Source organism: Bos javanicus, chromosome 13 (genome assembly GCF_032452875.1).
Source record: "Bos javanicus breed banteng chromosome 13, ARS-OSU_banteng_1.0, whole genome shotgun sequence".
NCBI lineage: Eukaryota > Metazoa > Chordata > Mammalia > Artiodactyla > Bovidae > Bos > Bos javanicus.
The window spans coordinates 65,776,091-65,796,650 of NC_083880.1; the positions used below are offsets into that span (position 1 = coordinate 65,776,091).

Genomic DNA, 20,560 nt, shown 5'->3' on the forward strand with positions numbered 1-20,560 from the left:
GGAAAAGCAGATTAACTCTGGTGTTACTGGCAATGCTACAGAGCATATGTTGAAGGCAGGAGTTGTATACAGAGCAAAGACCCAACAGGTTTTCAAAAACAAAACCAAGAATTATCTGCTTGTATTCTGACAACATAATCTAGGTGATAGCTATCTTGTTTATGGAATGGTTCTACCAATGCTTCATTCCAGAAATGAAAAATATTTGGAAAAGGAAGGGTTGGAATTTAAAATCCTATTACTAATAGACAATGTACCTGGTCATCCTGAATCTGTTTGCTTTGAAAATGTCAAAGTTGTACTTTTATCTCCAAACACAACCTCAATGCTTCAGCCACTTGACAAGCCATCAGTTGGTCAAGGCCACATACACCTGCCTGATATCTGACAACATATGGTCAGCAATTAATGCAGATTTTAATCTGGACACAATGCAGTGCTTGAAATCATTACTACTGCCAGTGAATAACGTTCATCGGAGGTGCAGTAAGTGAATTAAAACCACACTCTTAATGCCTGCTGGAAGAACTTATGAAGTCGTGAATGATTTTAAAGGTTACTGAGGTTCGATGGAGAAGTTAGGAAACTCATTCACATAGCAAGACAAGTTGGTGCCAGAGGATCTGCCAACACGCTTGATGAGGAAGTGGAAGAACATATTGAAGGGCACTGAGAAGTGTTAACAACACAGTTTCTGGACAAACCTGTGGAGCCATCTACTGAGAAAGAGGAAGGCAAAGCAACTGAAGCAGAATCAGCAACGTGGACCCTATTGAAATTTGCCAAAATGTTTCAAATTTCACAATTTCAAATATATGGAATATGACCCTCAGATGAAAAGAAGCATCAAAGCAACTACTCACGATCACCAAAGGATTACAATTGCTGCAGCAACACTTCAGTGAGTTAAAGCGACAACTGCAATTACAATGTTTTCCCAAAAGCTTTCAGCAAAACCACCTTCAACTGTATCTTGTAGATCCCCAAAATCATCTACTCAGACATCCAACCGTGGACACTGTAATGTCTCAATGATCCTCCTTCTGATGTACAGTCAGAAAGTCAATAGTAGCCTAAAGCTATGTCACAATGCCTCACTTCATCACATAGGCACTATATCATCTCACATCATCTCTGAGGAACGTAAGTACAAGACAATACAATATCTTGAGAGTGAGACCACAATTACCCAAGTTTTATTACAGTATATAGTTACAATTGCTCTATTTTATTATTGTTGTTGTTAATCTCTTAATGTGCCTAATTTATAAGTTAAACGTTATTGTAGGTAAGTAAATATAAGAAAAAACTTTGCAATTACAAGGCATACTATCTACAGTTTCAAGCATCCACTAGGGTCCTGGGACATATTCCCCCTCAGTTAAGAGGAAAGTACTGTAGTTTTCTTGCTTCGGAGTCTCCTTGGAGAACCTTTAACCAGAACTGCTCAGAGGGAGGGGTGTTGAGAGCTGTGTCTGGCTGGCTTCTCCCCTTCTGCCGAGTTACATCCTTATGGAGCCCCTAAGAACTCTTTACACTGCAAGGCCTCCTCCTTTGACATGGGCCTACAGCGGTACCCACGGTCACATGGCATTGAGCACTGTGCCTGGCATCAGGACAGGCTTAGTAAGTTTTTGGTGAATGAACCAGTAACTTAAGAACCAGATATAGCACAGGGAACTCTTCAATATTATGTAATGACCTATATGGGCAAGGAACCTAAGCAAGAGTATGTGTTTGTGTATACACATATATACATGCACACGTATATATCTGATTCACTGTGCTGTACTGCAGAAACTAACACAACATTGTAAATCCACTATACTCAAAACAAAAACAAAAACAATACCCCAAACTAGAACCCAAAACAGGGCTCCGAATTCCCAGTCCTCCATTACATCACCTCTACTACAGCCACCAGTCACACCATCTCCTCTGAGTGCAACCTGAGTAGATTTTCCCAGACGATTACATTAAGCCATCAAAATGTACATGATATATTCCCTTCCTTGAAAGAGTTTATAATATAACCTATTATTTCTTTAGTGTTAAATATCACTGATTAAAAGCAAGATACTCGTTAACTAAAGTAGGGCAAATGAAGAATATTACCAAACATCTCTAAGGCTCCAACTATCTATAACATTCACCTAGTACAATTCCTGAACCAAACTTGGGGGGAGAAAAAACTAGTAGTACCTGGGCACAGCCTTTTACTAATTATTGTGTTAGTTAACATTTACTAAATGCTACATGGGTTCTAGATGACCCTCCACTCCTATCTTTATGTTCTTGGTTGGATTATTAAGCCCCTCCATGCCTGAGTTCCTCATCTATAATGAAAAAAAAGAAAAGAGGCAATCTCAAGTTGTGGTGTGTATGCATATAGAATGCTCAGATCTTATTCTTTTTCTGTGCTCTATTTTGTATGGTTATTGGAGATACAAAGACACTTCTTAATTCTTATAAACAAAACTTCCAAAACACCAAGGACTTCCATGGTGGTCCAGTGGTTAAGAATCCACCTTCCAATGCAGGGGACTTGGGACTGATCCCCGATTAGGGAACTAGGATCCCAGATGCCATGTGGACTGCATGCCACAACTTTAGGCCATGTGCTCCGGAGCCCACATGCCGCAAAGAACCAACGCAGCCACAAATAAATGTTTTAAAAATGTAATACAGTGTACTAAATAAAATGGTGAGGGGGGGAGGTACAATCACCTTTGGAGAGAGGTGTCCTCTCCCCATTTCACAGAAAGGAAATTGCGGATAAGGATGAAGATTCACTCCAAACTACACTTTCCACTATATTATTCTGCTTCTGAAAGAGAGGCAATTAACACCACTCCTCTGATTTTTAAAAGCTTCCTTGGGGCTGTCCAGTTTCCCTTCATGCTCTCCTCTGGATATTATCTTATTCTTAAGGCTTTAATAACTAGGTATTGGTAACTTCCAAATTTTATTCCTAGTCTAGGTTTTCCTATCGTTTTCTACCTGTATATCCAACAATCTAGTTGAAATCTGTTTGGTATGCCAAATTTAACTGAGAATTTTCCTATTTAATTAACTGCTCATTATCCTCCATCCACTGTTCTTTTTTAAATTTTTTAGGCTCTTAGTTGCAGCAAGTGGGATCATTCTCCCAATCTTACAAATAAGAGGTTAAATGACTTTTTCTCAGTCAGTAAGTAGCAGTGAGGCTTTTAACATGGAGGTGACATGCCTGCTGTGTTCCAGACACTATGAAAGATGCCCCCTACTCATCCACTGCTAACTCCCAGCCCAGGCAGTCACTCCGCACCTGACCACTGCAGACTGTTAAGAGACCAACTGGTCTCTAAAATCCACACCTACTTGCTTCTAACTGTTCTCCAAACAGCAACTGGAGTGATCTTTTGAAAATAAAGTTCTTCAAAAAGGAGGGGACATATGTATACCTATGCATATATGGTATACATGGCTGATTCATGTTGATATATGGGAGAAACCAACACAATATTGTAAAGCAATTATCCTCCAATTAGAAATAAATTAAAAAAAAAGAAAATAAAGTTCTGATCCCATCCATCTCTCAAAACCTTTCAATAACTTTCAATTATCTTTGTCTCAGGTGGTTCTTACATTGGCACTTAGCATTCCTGTTTAACCAGTCTTTTTTTTACTTTTTAGTATCCCAGAATGCTTTATTCTCTCTTCTCAGGCCTTTTAAAATGTGGCTCCTTTTACCTCAAATAACTGCCCTATTTCTCCTTTCTCCTTCCCAAGTCACTAAAACATTACTTCTGTGGAAAAGAGGTTTCTTCTTGTTCCCTGTGCCCAAGAGACTGTGAAAATCATGAAAAGAGGTCCTAAGACTTTATGTTCTTTGCGCTTGTCCCAGTTCCTAGAACTGTGCATGGCATATAGCAGGGGCTATGTAAATATATGAAAGAATGAAGAACGTGGGACTTCCCTGGTGGTCCAGGGGCTAAGACTCAGTGCTCCCAAGGCAGGGGGTCCTGGATTTGATCCCTAGAACTGGATCCCACAGGCTGCAATTAAGAGTTCACATGTTGCAACTAAGAAAAAAAATATCCTGAAGGTCACAACGAAGGGCAAAGATCTCATGTGCAGCAACTAAGACCCGGCACAGCCAAATTAACTAAAAAATAAAATTTTTTTAAAACAATAAGGAACACAGGGAAAAGCTAGGATATATCACCTCTCACTAACTGGTGCATAGTCCAAGCTTTAAGACTTAAGATAATGACTGCATATTTAAGTGAATTGGGTTCTGTTCTATTAGGAGGATCAGAAAATAAGAGATACTGACAATAAATTAGTTGGTGTTTTATTGGCTGTTAACACTGAGGTATAACTCCACGCTACTGTTCACTTCTGAGTCCTGACAAAGAATCCTATTTTCTGCTAAGCCTTCCCCGCCTTTTCATTTTTTCATACACGAGGACAAGGGAAAGCTTTTAAGAACATGCAATCTTATAATGCAAATCATTAACAAATACGGAGAACAATGAAAAAGAGATACTTAACCCCTTCTTGATCCCTGGTTGGGGAACTAAGATCTTGCATGCCACATGGTATAGCACGCCCTCCCAAAAAAAGCTAAAACACATTATAGACATCAGGATATAGAAAAAGAGTGTTATTATCTTCAATTTGGGAATTCTGTAAGAAGATATATGTATCCATACAACGCAAACAATGCTCACAACTCCTCTACCTAACGTCACCCTCAAAGTCACAGGAGAAAGTCAGTCTCATTCTGTTTACAACCAGAATGACCCCTAAAATGCTTACTGGATTTGGTCCTGAATGACTTTAGGTTGTTTCAAAACCTCAAAAACATCTTCAGAGTAGGGAGATTTCTGATCACAAAGGATATTTCAAAGAATGGGCTACTAGTTCTGAAGGTCATTCCAAAGCAAAGTCTCAAGCATTTTCCCTGTTCTTGGAAAAAGCTTGTATATGACATGCTTTCAAATGCATAAATTCCATTTTAAGAAAAAAAATGAGAGTGCTTTACAGTCAGCCAGTTATCTTCAAAGGCAACAGAGCAGATGTCACAGCTCAGCCCACCATGCACTGGGGCACTCTTGCGGTTTCTCTCCTTTAGAGCACCTTGTGGCAGAAAAGCTGCATTAGGTCACTGACAAGATTTAGAGCAATAAGTGCTAGGTTGTTTCTGTAACTGAAGCTTGAGCAGTTTTCGAGCTGGTGAAGGATCTAACTGTTGAGTGCTTCTCTTCCCTGCAGAGAAAAGGAGTCAAAAAATACATTTCAATTGAATTCAAATACCACTATTGAAAACTTACTGTGTGAATACTGTGCCAGACCCTGAAGGGTATTCGAAGGACGACTTAAGAGCGCATCTGCCCTCAGGGAGATGGCTCTCTGGTAGGAAAGCCAGCTGCAACTACAACCACAATACAATCAAATGGGGACTTCCCCAGTGGTCCAGTGACTAAGATCTGCGCCCCGGTGCGGGGGGCCCGGTTCAATCCCTGGTCAGAGACCAGATCACAAATGCAACTAAGAGTTCACAGCCTGCAACTAAAGATCCCACATGTTGCAACTAACACCCGGCACTGCCAAATAAATAAACATTTTTTTAAAAAGTAATGTCAGTGTCACTTGGTAGATTCTTGAAGAATGAAAAGAGAAAAAGGCAATGGATAGATATTTCTTGTCCTGGATCTGCCCAAACAACACAGTTTGTCAGTTTGTGGAGATTTAATTCTCAATCTACTGTGCTCCTGTCTAAAAATTTCCAATTAACTTTGAGTACCCACAATAGTCATTGTTATTGTAAGGGGGAAATAAAAGTCACCAGATGAAGGCCTTACCCTTGGAAGCCATTGTTTGTATCCACACAATACAAACAATGCTCACAACTCCTCTACCTTAAAATCACCCTCAAAGTCACAGGAGAAAAGCAGTCTCATTCCCTTTACAATCCGAATGACCCCTAAAATGTTTTGAAGGGCAGTGTACATCTGAAGGGCCATCAGATGTACAACAGTGCAAGCTCTGGTCCCCTTAAGACAGGCTTACCGAGCTGTACTGACACCTCCTGGAGGCACTGGGTACTTTCGTCCATAAAGGCGTGCAGCTGCTTCACGGATCCTTGCAGTTCGTCCATCTGCAGACAACAGACAACTGTGAACTGGAAGGGTGCACGGCTTCTGCGTGGCTCCTCAAACACACCAAGCGAGCTCCTGCTCAGGAGCTTTGCTTTGGCTGCTCTTTCAACCTGGAATGCTTATGCCAGACATTTTGTTTGCCCTTTCACATCCATCATCACCCCTCTCCACACTGCTCTAACTCCTGAGCAGACTGACCTGCACAACCTCAACAGGATCCCAGGTCCTCTGGCTTCTAGGTGGGCCTGACCAAGAGGGAGCCAAGCAGGAGCCGAATGACCTCAGGGTATTTTTACCTGAGCCTGCTCCTGGAAGGGTCATCTGGAGTTACTAGTGTCTCTCAACTGAAGACCATGGCTCTTTCAGGACAGCCCACCATACAACTCCCTGCCAGGTACCACAGTGACTGTTTCACCCTTCAGCTGAGGAGTAGGAACAGCTCAGCTGCCTCTTAGCCCCAGATCACTTCACTTCACTTTTGAATTCCTGATACCCACATCTTTATACTCAGCCTTTTTGTAAACAGACTCTCCATACTCTATATCAAATGCCACCTGCTTCCTGTTCATATTGGGCTGACCAAAAAGTTCGTTTGGGTTTTTGTAAGCTCTTATGTAATGTGAACAAAGTTTTTGGCCAACCTAATACTTGGATTGAGGGACTTCCCTGATGGCCCAGTAGATAAGACTTTGTACTTCCAATTCATGAGGTGCAGGTTCAATCCCTGTTCAGGGAACTAAGATCCCACATACTGTGTGGTGCAACCAAAATAAAAGTAACAAACAAATAAAAAAGTCCAACTTGAGACCTCATGCTATAAGTTTAAGAAGGTATTTTGGCAAAAAAAGAAAAATTGGGGTTGACATTCTTCAAAATGTCCTCATGGCTCACTTCCCCATTTCTTTCAAGTCTTTATTAAGGTGGCACCTAAGAAGGGCCTTCAACCCCTCTACATAGCAAACTGAAGCCCTCCCGGCATATTCTCTTCCTCCACCTGACTTAATAGCATTTATCACCATTTACTTGTTTATTTTCTTTCACTGTACTTATCTAATTACACATGTTCTCCAGCTCTTTTAACAAGGACGGGAAGGTATCAAAGCTGAATAACTCAGCCAAAGAAACATGACCCAACTCACCACCAACTCCATACAATCAAAGAGTTTAGTCTGGTTCTGCAGTATCTTCTGGTAGTCAGGTTTTGTATTAAGGACTTCACTCTGGGAAGACCCAACATACATTCTAGGTTCCACTTCAACTTCAGTATTTTTGGTTTCAGCTGATCCTCTAAAAACAAAATACAACAAAAAAGCTTTCAAATAATTTTACAATTATTTTCTGTGGGAAAATAGCAAAGATTTACCCAGGGAAAACACTTCCTAAAAGGCTTTACTAACCTGAATCAATATTCTTCCACCCCAGGGTGAGCATAGGTTCTCTTACTAACAGAAGATTCTGAGATAATTATCCGGTGTTAATGTTTTTATACCTCTGGACTCCAGGAAATGCTAGGTTAGTTGACTCCATCTAACAGTAAGGTCCATTTACAAAAAGGACTACTGGGGTAACGCCTGAAATTAACATCTATGATCTTTTACCAAAAAGATGTTGGCCCACTTCAATTATCTAAAATAACTCATTATAATGGAGAGTTTATGAAAACTGCTGATGAATCTTTAGTCATAACAAACCCAATGAGGTAGGTAGTAATATTATCCCATTTTCAAATGAGGAACTTCAGATTAAGTGGACTTCCCAAGGTCACAGAACTAAGAATTAGTTAGGATTTGAACAGAGACAGTCTGCTTCCAGAAGCTTTCCTGTTAATATAAACTATGGCCCATCAAAAGTGTTTATTCTGAAACTGCCATCTTACACATTATCTGTCTTCATACATAGAACATGTAAAGGGTGAAGAAAGTAATAAGTATCAATGCTTGGATCAGGGAAGCTTCTCATACTGTGCTCCTCAAGGTGCCTCTCTACTAGGAGGCCACTTTGGCAATTATTATTTTGTCTAATGTTTTATAGTTGTGTTTCTAGCTAAGGTTCTGTTTGGGGAAAAAAAGCTTAAAATCATTGGTTTGGACAGTAAAATGAAACCAAAATCTAGCACTTTCCCATTTTATTATGCCTTCAAGACCCAAAGATCGTCTCTCTCCTGTAGACCCACTTCCATCACCCCTTTCACCCCGTGTCTCCATGAGGGCCCTGGCTGTGGCTCTCTCCCACAGTCGCAGCTTTTCAAAGCCCATGTGCTCACTGAAGTCCCTTGATACTGTTCCTAGCCCAGCCCCAGGTTGCCAGGTACAGGGCAGAGACAGGCCTGTCTCCCCCAGAATGTGGAACAGCAGCCAAGGGCACAGAACAGAGGCAGTTCTGTTCTTTGACTGAAAATAGTGACAACTCTTCCTTCCCAGCCCCCTCACTCTCCATTTCCAGTCACACTGTTCATATATACTCTACAGAAATTTGATGAGTTCTGGATTCATCATTCAACTTGTGCTAAGAGAACTGAAATCAAATCAAAAGTCACAAGGTAAAACCTTCCTATTTCCTGTCATAGATCTAACCTTGATAGGATCTTTTCAGCCTCTTCCTGGTAGCGCAGCAAGAGCTGATCCCAACTTTGACGTTCTAAAGAAAACCTACAGAAGCAGGAAAAAATTCAGTTAACTTTTGATCATCTCATTCTGAATCACTCAGGGCAACCATACATTAGGTGTCTACTCTGATTCGAAGATGTGAATAAAAAGGTCATTAAAAAAAAAAAAAAGGTCATAAAAAAAAAAAAGATTAGAAAGCACGACCAAGTCAGAGGATATTAATCAAATCAAACATGAGTCTTTACATCAAATCCACATCCTTAGTCTCCAGACTCCATTCTATGAAACTGGCCATCAATACAGTCCACAAACCACTCCAGTGTCTTTGCCTGAGAAATCCCATGGTCAGAGGAGCCTGGTGGGCTACAGTCCATGGGGTCAAGAAAGAGTCGGACACAACTTAGTGACAAAGCGCCAACAGTACATAAATCCCAGTGTGCAGCTTTCCAACACTGACACACTGAAAAGGATGTTTACTATCCATTTCTGGGTTTAGTTATTTCCCCAGACAAATTTAGATTTCCCAACAAAAGTTCACTCATTTTCACTTACTTTGTTATATATTCCTTCATCTCAGCCACTGAAGTTTCCAGAGCCAAATCTGACACTCTTCTAGAAGAGACAGGATTATGAGATTAACAGAAATCTTCCAAGAGTGTTTGCTTTTAGTATTGGATGTCTCACATAATTTTAACAGCAATAAAACATGTTCAGAATTTATCTTTCAACGAATATTTAGTCTTGGACTCTAATTCACTTTTGCACTAGGTATTAGCTTTCTCACTGGGCTCTTCATTGTCTATTTCCCTCATCAATTTGAATTCACACGTGAACAGATTAACCTCTCTTCAAATATTCCTTTTGTGTTTTTCATTTCTTAAAAATTCAGTGACTCTCTACTACGTTCAGAAGAAAAGCCAGAACTCCTTAACCTGGCACTTAAGGTTCTCTGTGTTCTGGCTCTGTCCAGCTAATTAACTTTGATTCCTGCCGTTACCCTTTATCTCTTCTATCCATACAATGCCACTCAGCCTCAAATATCTGCCGGTTTCAATCTTCAAAGTTTTGTTCACAACATTTTTTTTTTATTTAGTCTCTTGCCTTCCCACTAATCAAAACCTTAATAGCTTTTTCATACAACTGTCTTTGCACTTAAGTTGAAGCTTTCAGTTGGATATGTTCTCCTTAAACCAATAGCTTGGCTAGTAGGGCGATTAATTCTAATGGAAAAGCAAGAGGCACTGAAAATGCCAAAATTTTGCAGATGTACTTGGTACTCTACCCGGCAAAGGCAAATCAGCTGTGTCACCTTTTATGTTTTTCTATCAAAGCCTGTGACAAACAGCCTCTATCACCTTTAGCTGCAATACAGCAGCCTATGGTTTAAATATATTTCGTTAAAAGAGGAGCAATGTCGAGCTAACATAATTTTCATTTCCTGAATAGCAATGTTAATTCTAAGGATCCATGGAAAGGCAGACCTTTGTGAAGTTGAAAGTATAAGATCAAGTCATGTAATTTGTTGCAGGATGAGGAGAGGGCTTGGTGTTGCCCCTGCTGAGCAACTACCAGTTTCGGGGGAGGCGGGGTGGCGGCGGGCAGTGGTGGCGGCTGTAGACTTTCTCTTAATACTCTTGCTGGCCAACAGCTAAAAACATGACTTTATCTACAACTAGCATGGCTAGCAAAAATATGAATGCTTTTTGTCTCATCTTCACATATTTGGTTCCTCCTCATCATCCAGGTCTTACAGGTCTCAGTGCAAACGGCAAATCATTAGAGGACTTCTCTGAACACTCTAGTGTAAGTTGCCCACTGCTTCAAGTCACTATCATATTGCCTGCCCAATTAGATTATCACTGAAATCATTCAGATTATATCTGAAGTCATTATTTTCTAAGTAGTTTGTCTCTCCTACTACAATGAATAAGAAGAAAGATCTTGCTTGATTATTCATCATTATATCTCCAGCTTCCGCACGGTACATAGAAGATGCTGGATAAACGTTTGATAAGTGAATGAACAACTGTCTAATTAAGTCTTATTTCTCCAAAGAAGCCATACGGATTGCTGATAGGCACATGAAGATACTCAACATCACTCTTAGAGAAATGCAAGCAAAACTATAATGAGGGGCTTCCCTGATGTCTCAGTGGTAAAGAATCCACCTGCCAATGCAGGAGACACGGGTTCAATCCCTGATCCACGAATATCCCACATGCCTCAGAGCAACTAACCCATGCGCCACGACTACTGATCCTATGCACAGAGCCGGAGAGTCAAAACTACCGAGCCCACGTACTGCAACTTCTGAAGCCTGTGCACCCAGAGCCTGTGCTCTGCAACAAGAGTGGCCACCACAATAAGAAGTCCAGGTACCGTGACTAGACAGTAGCCCCTGCTCAATGCAACTAGAGAAAAAAATCGCGCACCAACAAAGACCCAGCACAGCCAAACATTAAATAAATAAGCAAATAAAATTATATATAAAAACTACAATGAGGTATAACCTTATACCCATCAGAAATGGCCATCATGAAAAAGTCTACAAATAATAAATGCTGGACAGTGTGTATAAAAAATGGAAACCTTCCTAACACTGTTGGTGGAAGGATAAATTGGTGCAGTCACTATGGAAAACAGTGTGAAAGTTCCGTAAAAAAGTAAAAATAGAGTTACTATATGACCTAGCAACCTAACTACTGGGCATATATTCGGAAAAGACAAAAACTAATTAAAAAAGATGATGCTATGAAAGTGCTCACTCAATATGTCAGCAAATTTGGAAAACTCAGCAGTGGCCACAGGACTGGAAAAGGTCAGTTTTCATTCCAATCTCAAAGAAAGGCAATGCCAAAGAACGCTCAAATTAACGCACAATTGCACTCCTCCCACATGCTAGTAAATGCTCAAAATTCTCCAAGCCAGGCTTCAGCAATACGTGAACCATGAACTTCCAGATGTTCAAGCTGGTTTTCGAAAAGGCAGGAACCAGAGATCAAATTGCCAACATCTGCAGGATTATCGAAAAAGCAAGAGAGCTTCAGAAAAACATCTACTTCTGCTTTATTGACTATGCCAAAGCCTTTGACTGTGTGAGTCACAATAAACTATGGAAAATTCTGAGAGATGGGAATACCAAACCACCGGACCTGCCTCTTGAGAAACCTGTATGAAACTCAGGAAGCAACAGTTAGAACTGGACATGGAACAACAGACTGGTTCCAAATAGGAAAAGGAGTACATCAAGGCTGTATATTGTCACCCTGCTTATTTAACTTCTATGCAGAGTACATCATGAGAAATGCTGGGCTGGAGGAAGCACAAGCTGGAATCAAGACTGCTGGGAGAAATATCAATAACGTCAGATATGCAGATGACACCACCCTTATGGCAGAAAGGGAAGAAGAACTAAAGAGCCTCTCGATGAAAGTGAAAGAGGAAACTGAAAAAGTTGGCTTAAAGCTCAACATTCAGAAACGAAGATCATGGCATCCAGTCCCATCACTTCATGGCAAATAGATGGGGAAACAGTGGAAACAGCGGCTGACTTTATTTTTGGGGGCTCCAAAATCACTGCAGATGGTGACTGCAGCCATGAAATTAAAAGACGCTTACTCCTTGGAAGGAAAGTTATGACCAACCTAGATAGCATATTGAAAAGCAGAAACATTACTTTGCCAACAAAGGTCTGTCTGGTCAAGGCTATGGTTTTTCCAGTAGTCACATATGGATGTGAGAGTTGGACTATAAAGAAAGCTGAGCCCCGAAGAATTGATGCTTTTGAACTGTGGTGTTGGAGAAGACTCTTGAGAGTCCCTTGGACTGCAAGGAGATCCAACCAGTCCATCCTAAAGGAGATCAGTCCTGGATGTTCATTGGAAGGACTGATGTTGAAGCTGAAAATCCAATACTTTGGCCACATGATGTGAAGAGCTGACTCATTTGAAAAAACTCTCATGCTGGGAAAGACTGAGGGCAGGAGGAGAAGGGGACGACAGAGGATGAGACGGTTGGATGGCATCACCGACTCAATGGACATGGGTTTGGGTAGACTCTGGCAGTTGGTGATGGATAGGGAGACCTGGCGTGCTGCGGTTCATGGGGTTGCAAAGAGTCAGACATGAGTGAGGGACTGAACTGAATTAAAAAAGATACATGTACCCCAACGTTCATAGAGCACTATTTACAATAGCGAAGACATAGAAGCAACCTAAATGTCCATCAACAGATGAACAGATAAAGATGTGATGTATGTGTACACACACACACACACACACACACACAGGAATATTACTCAGCCATAAAAAAGAATGAAATAAATGCCATTTGCAGCAACATGGATGGACCTAGAGATTATACTAACAGATTAAGTCAGACAAAGAAAGACAAATTCCATACATCACTTATTTGTGGGATCTAAAATATGATACAAATGAACTGAAGTATACACAAACACACGCACATATACACACACATATAACTGAATCACTTTGATGTACACTAGAAATTAACTCTGTAAATTAACTATGCTTCAATGTAAAAAATTAAAAAAGAAAAAGTCCTTATTCAACTATAATTTTGGAGAGAAAGGGAACTGCTCTTACCCTTCTGAATCTTCAAAACATTTTTGTAGTGTTCCATTACTTTCCAATTTGTCTGCAAAATGTTTCAACTCTTCAGAAAGGGAAGATGCTACAGAGAATAAAATTATATGTTATAAAATAAAGAGAATACTTTTCACAGTGAGCTGCTGACAAAGATGTAATATACGTATGGTAGTCTCAGCTCTAGGGTCACCTGTTACATTCTGGCCCTCTCACCTATTCAAAAAAGTGATAGAAATATGCGGGAAGATTTTACCTTTTTTCTTTGGGGCGGTACAGATAAAATGGAAGACAACTCCTCTTTATAACATTTATAACAGTGTTTTTCACAGAACTGATGAAGAAGCAGTTTAAAAGATGTGTTAGAAAAGTGTATCTGCAGTGACAATTCACTCTTTCAAGAGATCTGATCTGCTGGCACTAGGTGAAAAAACTTATTACAGAAGTCAGAAATGCTAGCAGCAAATAAAAAAATGATGGGCATAAGGTAAAAACAGGTCTCTGCTTAGACTTAAAAAGAGTTCACAATTAAATTCAGGTGAGGAATGCAAACGGGAAAAGATATGTTAAATAGCTATGAAAATAAACCTGGACATGTCTACCCTAATTACAGTAATAGTGCAATTCTGAGAAAAACAGCTTTAACTGGCAAGTAAGTCTGACTTCATGTATTTTCTAGGTCTTTTATTTCTGACCTGGATGATTGTATAATTACACTGCAAGGAGAATAGCTACTTCCTAGAAAGCTGAAAATTGACTCCCAGGGAAGAATATTTGCAACTTATGTCACAGACAAAAGCTAATTTCCTTAACACATAAAGAGTGCCTGCAAAACCAATATAAGAGAGGCAATATCTCAATTTTAAGAAATGAACAAAGGATATGGAGAGACAATATACAGAAAATAAAGTACAAATGGCTCTTCTCTAAAAATACGAAAAAATATTATCCTCTTCAAAAGAAAAAGAAACACAGATTAAAACCTCAAAAAGACCTTTAAATAATACCTACTAAATAATAAAAAAAAATCTAAACTTTTAGTTACAGTACACTTATACTAGTTAATTCTAATATATCTTATTTTTACTTGAATATGTGCTAAGAGGCTTGTATAAAAAGGTATTCATTATCCATTCACTGTAATGACAAAAGACTGAAAGCAAACCTACAAGCCCATCAATAAAGAACCATTTAAATGAAATATGGTACATTTATAAAATAGAGCAACATGTAGCTGCTAAAATATCAAGACAGCTCTATCAGTGTGATAAAGAACTATCTGCAAGATAAAGGTTTAAAAAAACAACAAACAAGATTAAGAACAGTGTGTAGAGAGGATTATTTGATTTTAATGGATAAATGTTTAGAAATGCAATAAATTTGCAAAGATATCCAAGAAGCTGGTGGCTGTGGTTGCCTCTGGGAGGAGAGGAGCTGAGACTGGGGGTCATGGGGCAAGAGGCTTACTTTTAGACCTTCTAAACTTCGTAAGCACATATTCTTATCTTTTTTAATGCAGTTCCCCACCAAAATGGAGGAGGCCTGGTTGTGTAAGGTAGCAGCTCCTATAAGTAGCGACCCCAAGAGGTTTCAACCAACCCTAACGGAAGGTACAGACCAAGGTCAAAGCTCGAGTGTCTGCTCTTAGCAACTTACCTTTGGCTCTGAAACTTTCAAGACTGAAGCCCTCAGTTCCCCTTAGGAAAGGTTCAAGTTTCTGAACAGAGAACTAAATAAAGAAAAGCATTTTCAGTACAACAACCAAGATTTGCCAGGCCAATCCTGAATTCATGTAATCTTAGGACATTTAATAAATGTAAGCAAGCATGATTTAATTCTACACCTAAGATTTTTCATATAAACAAAACAAGAAAATAAAAAGGTAAGGAAAAAATTCTTTGTTGCCTAGACTACGTGATGTGATTTTTGATTCAGGGGGAAAAATGGTCATTTAATTCACACAAATGACTTGCTTATCTACACTGATGCAATCACCAGTTAGTCACATAATTCCAATTTAGAGAGCAGCCAGATCTCAAATGTCTGCTTAAACTTAGATATGACCTCCACCCACCTTAAAGTCCCATCATTTGCTGCTAATGAGCAAAATATACTAGACAGGGGAACTCTCTTAACTGCTCAGTTAGCCACAGCAATACCAATGGGACTCGTAGAGCCTGATCCAGAGACAAAACTTCTGGGATTAAATCTGGCTTTTAAATTAATCTCACTAGAGAGAAACACCTTTTACTCTTTACTGATAAATCACACAGTACTGACGTGTCTTTGAGGATGTCACAATAACAGTTTTAAAAAAAAAGGAAAGAAAAAGAAAACACTCCCAATTCTGAGACTTGACTCTCACCTGGAAACTGGAAAGGAGGAGAGAGCTCAGCCGTTTGCTTTCTGTTAGGTCGACACTGATGGATCTGCAGAGCTCTAACATAAAATATTACCACATTCAAAGAGCTGGACATTTATACAGTTAGCAAAGTAAAAAACAAAAAAAAAACCTGAAAAATTCCCTCCCTCTTGATGCAGCCCAAATTAAGGTAAAAAAACCCAAGAAGTCTTCTCTAATCTGTCTTCTTACATCTAATTTGTTCAAGATCACCAGAGAATGAAATTTACCTATCTGTGCATCCTAAGTTTAAAAAGTTAAAAGAACCTTTTATGTATTACCTTAAAATCTTGTCTTGCTAAATAAAACAGATTTAAAAAAATAATTTAACTTCTCTTTGTGTTTTATATTCACCATTTGAAGAAAGGAGATGGGAATATTTCAGAATTTTTGTGATAGCCATTGTAGTGTGCTTTAAATGAGTTCCACTTTACAGATGGGGAAACTGAAGCTCAGAGGGGAGACACTTGTCTGAAGCCAGAGACAATAACATTAATAGTAAGTTTGTTGAACACAGACTATCTAACAGGAATTTTATTAAATTCTAACCGTCACCCTCACTTGAGGCAAGTGACTTATCAGCCTAACCATTTAACAAAGGTTAGGTGCTGGGCAACTTGCCCAAGGTCACACAGTGCATCAGCCTGAACTAAACAGGCATTTTACATAATTATGCCACTGAATCCTCAGCTATCAATAAAAGATGTAGATAATGTTTTTCCCAATTATGTCCATTTTAAAACATCATTTCTTATACAGCAAAGGAAATCTGCTTTGAGAATTAGGAGAGATACATGTCTTTTAGCCCTCCAGCCTCAGCTGGCTGTTTTTAAGTTCTTTTGCGCCCTCTCTTGATTACTTCTTCTCACTTTTAGTCATGAAAAATAAGATACCTTCTGCCTATAACCAAAGAAATCTGGGAAGTGGCCAGGAATAACCAGAAAACAACAAATCCTATACGTCAGTGATTTTTTATTACACAGAATTTTAGGTCCACATGCTCTGGAACATAGATGAATGTAATAAGGGTAACCTTAGGAAACTGAAATTTCTTGGCACATCTATGGAGGAAGTATACAAGCATAACCATGGCAGCAATTTTCTGATATGCTACATGGCTGTTCTTAGGTAGATTTCCTTCTAAACATCAGACCTTCAGGAAGTGAAGTAATATCTTTAATCATGATAACTTAACACGAGCTATATTTATTTATTATGTGCCAAGTACTGTGTTATGTATCAACTCATTTAATTCTCAGTCTTGTAAAATAGGTATTATTTCACCCCATTTACTGATGAGGACCGTAAAGCAAAGGAGATTAAACTGTTCAAGGTCACAAAGCTAGTTAAGTTCTTCCTGAAATGTGCTACTTTCCACATTAAATCTTGTCCTTCAGTGCTTCCTGAGATGCTATTATTATAAATTCACACAAAATCACATTCAAATACACCATGTCTCAAAACTAGGTTTTTACCCTATTTTTATGGGTTCTTCCCTCTGAGATATTTTCAGTTATAAAACCTAAAATCAGGTAGCAACCCATCCACCTTCTATTCTACTTTAGGATACAAGGAAGAAAGCCAGAGGAAATCTTTACTTCTAGCCAATGTGAATGCTGAACATTCACTGAGCAAAGGTGAATGCTGAACAACTGTAAATCAGATTTTCTGTCCATGGTATAGATTACAATGGGTAGCTAATAACATGATATAAACAGCATTGATACTGAATACTTACTAGGTGTTTGACATCAATACTTATAATCTGAGAATACTCCTATAGATGAGGAAACTGAAGCTCAGAGAGGTGAAGTCATCTGTTCAGTCACATAGCTAGTAAGTAGCCAAGTCAAGCCTAACTTCCTGCCATGCCTCACTGCCTCTTATCTGAGCTGGAGTCCAGTCTTATGTACAAAGCACCCCACCTGTGATGCCCTGATGAAAGGGAGGCAGTGACTTCCGCCGGTTCGTTTCCTTCATACTTGCTCGCCGCCAGGACTGCCTCCTGGCTTGATGACAAGCAGACTGCTCTGGAGACAAATGAAGGGACCTGGATTCAAGTCCTTCCTGGTGGCTGAGATCACCACTTTCCCCTTTTGGGGGGCTACGGCCAAGGTGAATTCGTTCCTTTGAAACACGTTCAGTCATCTTCAGGGAGGCAGACGATTTATTACACACTTCCACAGGGTTGGGATCTGATTCCAGTTGACGATCGTGAGTCTTAGATGCCACTGGTTCCTCTTCTAGCACTTGTCATAAAAAAGTCAAAATACAGAATCAAACCCATCACAACTAAGAATCTGTGCAAAAAAAGTGGCAAAAGGAAACATATGCCCCAGGTCATGGAAACATCGAGGAAGCATCTCTGCAAATACACAAATAAGTGATTTCAAATCCACCAAGAGCCAGGAGGTATTTAGGTAAAGCTCATGAACCTAAACCCAAGGCAAGAAGGTACTGAACTTCACGAATACTCACCTTTTACTATCTTCGGTCTGGAAGTCATCCTGAGGTGAGAACCCTGAAACAGGAAAATGAAGTAATCTGTTCTCCACATTTCAGTCCCAGTCTTGCTGGGGCTTTACTCCCCCAGAATCAGCCTTGCGCTTTCTCATCTCTTTGAACCGCCCCTTTTTGCCCCATGAAATTCTACCTGCCTGACAAGGCCCAGCCCAACCTCACCTCCACACCTCTTCCACAGAACATCAGCAGGGCTCATCACATCCTGTTCTGAATTTCTACAGAATTTATCACTAGAAATAATCTTATCTTCCTTAACATATATCCCTCTTAGTTCCCAATTATTTTGTGTTTAATAAGGGCTTAATTGCATAACTCAATCAATGGCATTATGATCTACATGGTCTTCAAAACATGAACAATCACTTTACCCTTTACTTATTAATTCTGCAGATTCAAAGGCCTGTCCATTCTACTTCCAACAATCTCTAAAACTCTTCCAACTTCCAGCTATCTATTTAGTTCAGATCTCATAGTTTCTATCCCTCTCCCCCACTTCCCCCAAGAATCGAACAGCCACTCCACGAGTTTTTCCTACATGCAGCATTGTTCCTCTCCAATACATTCTTTATTTTTTTGAGCAGCTTGTGGGATTTTAGTTTCCCAGCCAGGGACTGAACTCCGGCCCTTGAAGTGAAAGCTCGGAGTCCTAACTACTGGACTGCTGGGTAATTCCCTCCAATCCATTCTTTAGACAGCAGCAGATTCCTCCAGTGTACTGAACACCTTCCAGAAGCTAGTCCTAACTAGTACCTACTCCTGCTTTCTCCTGCTACTCCCATTCCATGCACCACTTTTTTTTTTAAGTTTCTGTTTCTTTTTTAATTGTGCTGAAATATACACAACATAAAATTTACCATCTTAATCATTTTTAAGTGTACATACAGTTCAGTGATATTAAGTACATCCACATTGCTGGCTACCATCACCACCATCCATCCAGAAAACTCGTTTCATTTTCCACACACCACTTCTGAATCTTTGTACACATTGCCTTATAACTTATTCTTCCTTCCCAATCGAGCTCAAGTGTGAAGCTTTCATGCCACTTCTCTTTGGCAGAGTTGGCAGCTCCACCCCTGGGCCTCCCTGGCACTGGTTGTAAAGTCTGTTTACACGTCTCCCGGGGCCAGACTGTATTTCTAGTGCCTGTCACAGACAAGTAACTGACTGGAAAAGGGCAGGAACATGACCAAGCCTCCCCCTCCACCACCAATAAAAATCCATACGGGGTGGGGGGAGTGCTTAGTAAAGAAAAATAAATATATGTGAAGGGACAACGTGGAAAAGATAAGAGAATAACGAGGGGTAGTAGGATCAAGGATCTAAATCGTCACAGTTACGACTGTATCATTCAGATGAAAGGCCGGTTACTTAACAGCAACCACTGACACCTTTTAAGCGCGTATTACATGCCAGGACCTGAGTATGTAAAAACTGTATGTGCGTTACTGCGCCATTTAATCGTTGCCACAGCTCTGGAAGTACCATCAACAGTTTCACGCTGCAGTCAGTTGAACTGAAATTCAGAGGCGCAAAAAAAAAAAAAAAAACAAACCAAACTTGTTAGGCAGCCAGCCTGGAGAAGAGGCGAAATTCGAACCCTGGCCTGTGTGACCCACCCCACCCCGGTTTCAACCTTCCACCAACAGTGACGTCTAGACCACGGGCTCTGCAAACAGCTCCCGAGCGAGAGGCGCCTCTCGCCCCGGGGTCTCCTCTTACCCGGTTTCGGGCGTGACGACGGGCAGGCAGGGTGTGGGCTGAGCCGAGCTGTCCGACCCCAAAGAGGCTGGTGCGGAGGTAAGGGAGGCCTCGTCCGTGAACAGGCCTGCGACTTTTTCACCTCAGAGAGACGCCTGTCCAGCCCAGAGCCTCCGTCTCCGAAACACAAGGCCGCAGGTCACTCTTTCCGCCACGCCGAGTTACCCCTGGACGCGCTGCACCAAGGACGCTGCTCCTTCCAACTCTGGGACCGCTTCACTAGCTTCCAGCGGCCCCAGAGCCGCCCCTTAGAAAACTCCCGCCGGCTAACGACGCATGCGCGGCTGGCGGGCTCCCGGGCTCGCGCAAGCGCACAACGCCGCTTCCTCGAGGCGCATGCGCAAACCGTTGTTGGAGACTTGTGGCCCCGCCCGGTTTGTCCAAGTTCTTCCCCGCCCAATTTTGGCAAAGTTACCACCTTCCCAACGACGGCACGCCCAAGGAGCCCCTGACTAGGTACCGTTACATCGTCGTGTTCTTTGCGCCTGACATGCCCAGACAGGGAGCAGAGGCCCA

General features: G+C 40.7%; 1 protein-coding gene across 3 annotated transcripts; it reads right to left on the reverse strand.

Annotated features, from left to right (window-relative positions):
• Positions 1-4,314: 4,314 nt before the first annotated feature.
• DSN1 (DSN1 component of MIS12 kinetochore complex) lies at positions 4,315-20,083 on the reverse strand. 3 transcript variants are annotated; one of them, XM_061437507.1, is made up of 11 exons: positions 20,006-20,083; positions 18,239-18,281; positions 17,686-18,003; positions 15,725-15,798; positions 15,016-15,088; positions 13,360-13,447; positions 9,305-9,364; positions 8,720-8,794; positions 7,286-7,433; positions 6,058-6,145; positions 4,315-5,253 (listed from the first exon to the last, which is right to left on the reverse strand). In XM_061437507.1, the coding sequence occupies exons 2-11, from the start codon at positions 18,264-18,266 to the stop codon at positions 5,150-5,152; spliced, it is 1,056 nt and encodes a 351-aa protein (XP_061293491.1). In that variant the 5' UTR covers positions 18,267-18,281; positions 20,006-20,083; the 3' UTR covers positions 4,315-5,149. The 3 variants fall into 3 exon arrangements, with proteins under 3 accessions (XP_061293491.1, XP_061293490.1, XP_061293492.1); XM_061437506.1 differs by having other exon boundaries at positions 17,686-18,009; XM_061437508.1 differs by lacking the exon at positions 20,006-20,083 and having other exon boundaries at positions 17,686-18,060; positions 18,239-18,274.
• Positions 20,084-20,560: the final 477 nt, after the last annotated feature.

What these genes read in the sequence shown, in the direction of transcription:
- DSN1 (XM_061437506.1), bottom strand. Translation starts at nt 18,266, where the DNA reads ATGACTTCCAGACCGAAGATAGTAAAAG. An exon ending in TGTTTTGAAGATTCAGAAGG is followed by an intron (nt 9,365 to 13,359) that starts GTAAGAGCAGTT and finishes TGTCTCTTCTAG; the next exon opens with AAGAGTGTCAGATTTGGCTC. An exon ending in GGAGGTGTCAGTACAGCTCG is followed by an intron (nt 5,254 to 6,057) that starts GTAAGCCTGTCT and finishes TTTTCTCTGCAG; the next exon opens with GGAAGAGAAGCACTCAACAG.